The following is an 8,711-nucleotide window of genomic DNA, read 5'->3' as shown; positions in this document are numbered from 1 at the left end:
CTTTTCTGTAAAATAAACAATGGATTTATAGTACTCATGTACGTGTTGCCCCACACTTCCACACAATAGCTAAAATATGGCAAAACCAGTGAGCAGTACAGAATTCTCATTGCCTTGTAATCTAACACATACTTTGCTTTATTCAAAACAGAATGTGCTATATGTGATTTCCATGTCAATTTGTCATCCATTGTCATACCCAAGAACCTAAATTCAGACACTCTTTCAATACAAACTCCATCTATTGACAGTAAACTTTTTCACCCTTTTTTTTATTAGCAAAAACCATAAACTTGGTATTGAATAAATATACTTGATTCCACCACTGGTATCACAAAGTATCAGTTATACTCAGGTTTAATTGGAGTATCCTATTATGTGTTATGTATGTAAACATCATATCTTGGGTTCAGAAACCACGATTTTATTTTTTAAAAGAATATCACAATCAACAGTGTTTCAAAAAGTGTTCCATAGTGGTTCTTAATTGATCCCCCTGGCACTTACTGGAGATGTAAAGGTGATAAAACTTCCTTTATTTGGTTTTGAAGCTGCTGTGATCTGATTGGTCCGCCCAGCACATTGTGGGCGTGGTTTACTTTGGGGCTGCAGTGCATTATGAAGGGAATGACAGCATGGACTCGCGCTGCTTGGGAAGAAATGATCCACAATCAGGAGGGGGAACTTTTAACTGAAGCGGGGACATCAGCCTAACGCTCACATGGATACTAAACCGGGTCGACAAGTATTTTAATATCAATATCTTTGTGCAACATCGTGACTTTGTTTTAACTCGATCAAAAAAAAGTGTGGTATCCTTTTATGGGCTCAAAACAAAAAATGAATTGACTGGACAGGTGCGTGGACAGCTTAATTAACAACTGTGCTTCGTTCTGGCGTCATTATTGCGTTAACATTGGTGATATTATTAGTTGATATAAAATGGAGCAGAAACATTGTTTTACGTGTGGAAGTGAATCGTCGTCGTCGTCCGGTTCAAACACCTTGTCCGAGGGGGAAGAAATGTCGCCTGTGGTGCACATCAAAGTTTCTACAGATGATGGACACAACTCGGACTCGGAAAGTGTCCTCGAGGAAGAGGACGACGACAATGACACACCAACAAGGGATGAAGAAAGTGAAGAGGAAGACGAAAAGGTAAACCCCCTTAAATCCCTACATGTGTGAAATGTGTGCTTACGTTAAATACCAACTAGCCTACAATGACAGGACCACAAGGTTAAATGAGCGTGCCAGTAATCCTCTTAAGCCATTTAACGTTTCTGAAGACCGTATTAAACTCCATGTAGCTCCTGCCGTCAAAATATTTGTAAACATCCGCTTGCATTAGCTCAGTGTCTCAGCTCAGGTTTGGTTGGGTGCACGTCATGAAGTCAGAGCATCACATAAGCTAAGATTAATTCATGCTCTGTGCTTTCTTGACTTCCTCCCTTCCATATACAAGTCCTACTTATCATTAGTCTCAGTTGTTTGATACACGATGTGAACTGATGCACTGCTCTCTGTTTTGACTATGATGAGTCCTGAGTCATTCACTGTAATGGATGCTTGCCATATGGGTAGTAGACTTGTTTTGGATTGCTTAATAGCCCTAGTTTGTGCCCGTCATAAGGTTTTACAATTTCGATGGAAACATATTCTGTCTGAGGCATGGCACAGTTTTCTTATGAGGTTTAATTTAAATATATTCTTTGAAGTTTTTATTTTGAGGTATAGCATGTTATTGATAGGCATTTCTTATATTTTAACCACCCCATTAATATCGATAAATGTAGACTAAATATAAGACAGATCATTCAGTCAACAGAAACATATTTCAAAACAACGACAAAATACAACCTCCCTAAAAATATCTTTCAAGGATTCTCAAAATACCATTTTAACAGTGTTGATTTTAAAAGACGTTCTGGCTTTTTCCGAGATTCATTTTTTGATTGGATTTAAAACTCTGTGACAGGGATGTAATGTTAGTACAAGAGATGCAAAACTGGGTCTTTCCACATTCATTTTGTAGAGTAGCAAGTGGTTGTTGTTTTGTTTATTCAGGAAACAGATGGAACAAATGGGGAAGACAAAATCCATGTCTCAGCGTTTTCATTTTGATGACACTTCTGCAGACTGGTTGGACTGGCTCAGATTAGCATGAGGCACTGTTATGTCATGAAGGTGTGTTCATTTTGCTGGCAGACCAATACACCTTTTTGCAAAATATAATATCATGCAACATGACCTCAGGCTATAGGTGTGGCAGACTGTCATCCAATATAAAGTCCAACATAAGCAATGGGAGAAAACAGAAGCTTTTGTGAACATTATTCCCGGGGTTTCCCCACACTGTTTCTCACTAAGTTATTGAATGCACGCTAATCTGTACTTTTTGGCGTTGCGCATCATCACTCTAAGAACTGAGTAATTGATTTCTCATGGAAGTTGCCATTGTACAGACCTGCATAAAAGGCACCAGATTGCATTTACTGTGAGGAAAATATAAGTTTAAACCTGAACTGACATACCCTGGGTGGCGTCATGTTTCTAATACTGGTGCTTAGCTAATTAGGCCTGACTGAGGAACAGTTTGACAGAATATTAGCCTAATAGAGCCGAGCCGGCACAGACGATAGGGAAAGGACTCATACTGGTTTCAGGTTTCATTCTCTCTTAAAGTAAACTATTCTACGTGATTAAAACACAAACTCTACATTTGGCTGAAATACACGTTTTTCCACAGCAAGTGAAATATGATTCCCCCGAAATGTTCTTTCTCAAATTCAATCAGACGCCGTCAAAAACAAGAGCCAAGAGTGACTTGTATAAAAATGAACCCTGTGCACTTTTCTGATCTCTTTTTAATAAGTCAGTTTGAAGTTAGTTTAACCCCTGTGATCCGTCCCAGATGAGATGTAATTTGACCTGCACTAAATAGAAACGTCTACAAAGCAGGTAAGCTGACCTGACAGCCACTAGCAGCCTTTAGTGTATTACTACAGAGATAATCAGGGATCCCTGACCTTTGAACTTTGTCTCGCTGCAAAGTTAAAGTAGGAAAGGATTCTGAGAACTCGCATGACGTCTCTGTTACAGACTTAGCCTCGTGCAGTATTTCAAGCAATGAGATACTTGCTACAGTGGTGCTTCACAGAGTTTTCCACGGTGTTTCTTCACAAAATCTCAGTGTGGTTGGATTTTCGTTCATCACAGACATCTGAATCAGTCCAGCGTCTTGGGCAGTTACAGAAATCGTTGACTACAGGTTGAGATTAGACCACGCATAATCCTTTTTCTACATGCACACAATAAAAAAACAGACATAGATAAAAAAAAGAGCATACAGTCCAGATTTCTGAACAGATTTGACCCAGGAACACTAAACCTAAACTGTTGTTCTAGCAAGTTTGAGATTAGTGTCAGTAGCAGTTAATCGCTTCATCAGTTCATTGTGTAAGAATTTATTTTTCTTCAGAATCAAGTGAGTTTTTTTGCCTCCGTTAGACTAATCAATCGTTAAAGCATTGAAGCTCTATTTATTGTATTAGGCCAAGGAAAGATGAATTGATTATCGACAAAAAGGATCAGCAGATAGATACATCAAATCAAGAAGACAGAAGTTTAAATCCCCATCACAACTTCCAAGAGAGCAAAGACGTGGCCTTCAATCACTGATTTTGCAGGACCAACACTCCAAAATCAAAATGTATTTGATTTACTATAATGTATGAGAAGTCCCAGAGAATCTGGAACCAAAGAATAGTAGTCATAATTAAAAGCAACATTACCAAAGAAGGATTTAACAAATATAAGCCTCCCCAAAAATCACTGTTTGGTCCTCCCTTGATTGATTCTCATGTTTGAACACTGCTTGAGGATTTATTATGTGCTTTAGCTGGGTGTAGGACTATTAAAAGCTGTTTCAGATAATATTTGTGCCTAGCAAGTATTTCGAGTCTGGCCCACTGCTTACCAAGGTTTACAATCTGTCAGTGTGTTAATCATTGTATTCCTGCTTTTATGGCCCCCCCATCATCATAAATTCTCTGTTCCCATACTTTCTCATCTCTTCCTCTCATGTTGTGAAAGCACAGTATGGGAAATGCCACTTGTGTTTTGATAAACCCCAACAACACATGTGTTTCTCACAGAGGATCAGGATTAGGCTGTGTTCAACCCTCAATATTATACTTTCAGCATGTAAAGTAGTATAATTCAAAGCAGTATTCCCAGCACAGTATTTGTAATAACAACTTGAAGTGGTCTTGCTATTTTTGCATAGATCAGAGAATTTCTTGCAACAACAATGATTATTCCTGTTCTTCCCAAGCGCCAGGTTCAGTCTTCCAGGTGTTTGTATAGTACAGTAGTCACTTTACAATCAGGTGGATTATTTTCAGTACACACAGCGAGCACCAACATAAACTGAATGGCTTCCTCAGTGGTGTGGGCTGAAATGGAAAATGCATTGCGTCATGCACTGCCAATACCACCCAGGAACACAGTTATAGTTGTTACATGTTTGAGCTTAGTGATCTTAAGCAGCTATTTGTATGGGAGGCTTGAACTGAGGCAACAAACAGAGAATTGTCATCTGTATCTGCAGCTCCCCTCAGCTTTACGGAGATTAATAGTGATTTTCAGCACATATTTCAAATTGTTGTTTAATCTTTCTTCTCTCAAAGCATCATTTTCAGAGGTCATCTATTGTCAATGAGAACACTTTTAAAACTCATGCTTTGGTCGTCATTCATGCAGTAGTATAGTTTGTCCTTTTATTGTACCATTAAAGAAGGTCTGTTTGCTTCTATCCTTGGTTGCTCTGATATTTATTTTATTATACTGGTTCTACAGTACTTCCATTCATCTCTCCACACCATGTTTGGCCAGGAGTGTATATCACTCTGTGATGGGTTTTTACGGAGCATTCAAATCATTTACTGATCGGGACAGATGACTTCCATCAAAGCAAGGCAAGGCAGGTTTATTTATAAAGCATGTCAATAACAAGGCAATTCAAAATGCTTTACAATAAATGATAAAAGCATTAACACTTATTGCAGAAGAAACACATTTATAAAGTGACATTTAAATACAAAACTAAGAAAGTTTTTACTTAAATCGTGTTTTTCTGAGCCCTTAATTTGACTGAACTGGTCCAGTTGTCTGGAGTGACTAATGAACGTTTTTTTCAAATGGGAACTAACCATGTGTGACAATTGGCACTGGGTAAACTCCATTAACTGGAGAATTAAATCGACTGGACAGCGTTGTTGAAGTGGAGCAGCTCTGTTTAGGTTAGCCAGACACTCATTTATCTCCTGAAAGACGTGTTCATATGCTCTGGCTATGTTTAGCATACAAGGACAGTTTGAGCAGGGAGCTTTATGTGTTTAAAAATGCCTGAATGATAAAGATAAATGGAGGCTGACAAACTGTTTTGGATTCCTATGTTTACAATGCCACCATAACCTTTCTCTGCTGCTGCTGTTAAAGTTCATTGCTCTACATTCACTGGTGGTAGCTCTATAATTATGACATTTGTTTCATTTGTGCCTTGTATATGGTTGCAAATTGAGTGTTTTGGACTGTTGAACAGGCAATTTGAAGGTGATAGCTTGCTTTCTGGGCTTTGTTTTCCCACTCAGCCACTTAGATGGCTGACATGGTTTATGCTGTACAAATGTTCTTCACTGAACGTCGTAAACAGGTTTAAAAGTTAAGGGGCCACTGATCTTGGCTGTGTTTGTTTATCTTGTTCAATCGATACACTAGTAACCCTGTAAACACACTGTGTTTGGCATTATGGTGACTTAAAGCCATACAAAGAATCCATGAATAGACAGATAATGTTACCAATGCAGTCAAGTTCAGACCAAGGTATTTCACCATTACCTGGGGGATTCAACGGAGACATTCAAGAAATGCAATGTCTCCGTTCAGCTGGTGTTTGTCATTAAGTTGTATTTCAGTCAAACTGATCCTAGTCTCTATTTCCTTTCACTATCTGCCTTAATCTTACATAATACATTTGTTTATTTTATGAAGGCCTGTGCCCTAAAATTGGAAGGGTACCTGTCATGCTTTGCAGCAGTGCTCTTTGTGCATCAATATTTGCTTCAGTTCAACAATGTTTAACTTTCTCTTTGCAATAGTTCTGTTTCTATGCCCCTAAATAAGCAGCCATTTATTGAAGGAGGCTGCCAGTCAGGGACGTCCAATGTCAGAGCATGCTTTGTGTGAAAGAGGATTAACACAATCTGGCAAAGACTCTTTTCACTTCTATTGTGACTGTATCCAGGATCTCTGATTTCTGCCTGGGTTTTTTGCTGTGACTTTGGCCTTTGATGCAGGAGCTGATATTTGTCGGTTCTTAAGTAAAATGTCTCTTGGTCGGAATTTACCGCTATGTCAGTGTAGATCTTCAGAGGGAAGCAAGGTAAGAGACCCCTGGTTGAATTATGAAATAGGGTGAACATTTAAAGTTCCTGTATTTATATTTATTATCTTGTTCGTTTGTGATTTAAATTTTTTTTGAATTGCTTGTGAATGGAATGGAAGTTATTGTATCTTTTTAATAATTTGTGTTTTGCTATAAGAACAGAATATGTTTGTTTTTTTAAAGGATACAACAGACAAAAATATTGTTTTGCAAAATCAAGCTACTGTTTACACTAGTTTGGCTCAAATCGTGGACAAAAACAAAAACGACGACAGTATGTATCATGGTTGAATCACAGACACAATAACCACTGTGGTTGTTCCCAGATATACATCATGATCAATATTGTAATCAGTTTTTTGAGATTTGCCTACAATTATCCTCCAAGGCACTATGCTCAAATGCAGGAAGACATAATGCATGGTTCAGTAATTTAAATGCTGAAAAATTAAATCTTGTCAATCATATGAAATAGGAGGAGAAAAGCACGGCTGTGTTTTCCCAACTTTAGAACACGTCAACACAGGAAACTCAATTCCCCTGTGAGAGCTCATGAAGTTCTCTCACTGAAATCCAAAGCTTTCCTTCAGTGGATGAACGAACAGCGTCAGTGGGATGAGAAAAATAAAGTGTCCATTGGGGGACATCAAATGTGGACGACCCTGTGGATAGTTTGATCTGAGTTATTAGGATTTAGGCCTTGGGACGTTTTTGTGTGTTTTTCTCCTTATGAGTAAACACCAGGAGCGGCAGTGCAGAGGGCAAGGGAAGAAGGATTTGGGCCAGAGGGGAGTTCAGGGAGAGTTGAAGTAGACAGATGTTGGTTGAGGAGGTCGGCCAGAATATAGTTTGTTTTACTGCAGTTGACCCTGAGAAAAGAGTGATGAACATGTTCCCTATCGCAAGACTTCATTGAGAACAGTTCACAAACATGCAAGCGTGGCATGAAATGACCATGGCATTGAATATAACACCATGTGGTTCATTTGTATGCTCCTTCAAAGGAAATTACGTTTTTGGTACTGACAGAAATATCAACAGCAAACAAGCTCTTATTCTTATTAAAAACGGACAATTTGCTAAACCCCTTCCCCAAACAGTATTGTCATTATTCAACATCTACACCGGGGGGCAGCCCTTGCCCTGCACTCTTCTTGTGTCTTGAGGCATGTTCAGAGGTCAAAAACAGGAAGAAATTATTTGTCACTGAGGTCATCATGTCCCAGGAGCCACAGGAATCTGCTTTCTGATTGGCTGCGGATACATCCTGGCCGCGAAAGTTAAACTATTCTAACATTTATTTTGGTCGCACTTCATCCCAGAATCAGTACAGCCACAGCACGCTTAACTCAGAGCGGCCAACACAGCGTCCATAAGTATAGCATGGCAACTTCCTGCAAGCCAATTCTGTTTTTAACATAATGCAGATTGGTAAAGTTTCAGTTTGTCATAGTCAGTCATTTGGAAAACTGCTTTGAAAATGATAGTCTGATTGACTTCTCTGGTTGGTTGAAGACTTTGCACTCTGAGACAATAAAATACCAGCCATGATGAAGTACAATTACATAATATGCACCACTCTGTCTCTGGTGTACTATTAAATGGAACAGCAAGAAGGAAACATATTTTTGGTTTTAAAGCTGCATTTAATGCATTTATGTGGGCATTCTTTGGTTGTTCGGTCTGTCTGCTATTCTCTTGTCATGTCATATCTCCGGTCCGACTGGAGGGATTTATTCAAGTTTGGCACAAGCGTCTGCGTTTGTAATCGAGGATAATCTGATTAGATATTGTTGGTCAACTCTCACTGTAACCACACAAAAAAGGTTCCTAACCACAAGTCAATAATTCAAACAGCAATAAAAAAAACGGTATAATTGGACAGAATGATGGACAGACAGATGTAGACCTTAAGCTGACTGCTTTTCGGAGCACCACTCGGTTGAGTTTATATTTAAGATGAGTGTGTAAGCTTGTGTGGAAAAAAGTGTGATTTGATTATTACAAATCCTTGTTATTCTCAGTGGTTGGTCAGAAAAGGATATGACAGAAAAGCAATGGCAGGGAGAACGATGAGTGAAACAAAGGACAGCGATGACTGGAAGCAGCTCTAGAGTAAGTCCTTTTGATATATGGGGTCTATGTTCCTGTTTTACATTATGTGTATCGATTGTAGCTTAGCAACCAATGAAAGACACTAATAACACTGCGTTCCCACTTTTAAAAGCTCCTTTAATCCATCTCAGTGAAATGATAAACACTT

The 8,711-nt window shown here is 38.8% G+C and overlaps 1 protein-coding gene across 1 annotated transcript in view; it reads left to right on the top strand.

Moving 5' to 3' along the window:
* The first annotated feature begins 670 nt into the window (after positions 1-670).
* The window catches only part of mast4 (microtubule associated serine/threonine kinase family member 4), a 73,495-nt gene continuing 65,454 nt past the window's right edge, over positions 671-8,711 (top strand). The window contains 1 exon segment of the mRNA XM_063889377.1: positions 671-1,158. Coding sequence (XP_063745447.1) covers positions 943-1,158 — 216 coding nt within the window. The 5' untranslated portion in view covers positions 671-942.

This window comes from Eleginops maclovinus, chromosome 8, assembly GCF_036324505.1.
Source record: "Eleginops maclovinus isolate JMC-PN-2008 ecotype Puerto Natales chromosome 8, JC_Emac_rtc_rv5, whole genome shotgun sequence".
In the NCBI taxonomy this organism is placed as follows: Eukaryota; Metazoa; Chordata; class Actinopteri; order Perciformes; family Eleginopidae; genus Eleginops; species Eleginops maclovinus.
This window is presented reverse-complemented; position numbering and strand designations above follow the sequence as displayed.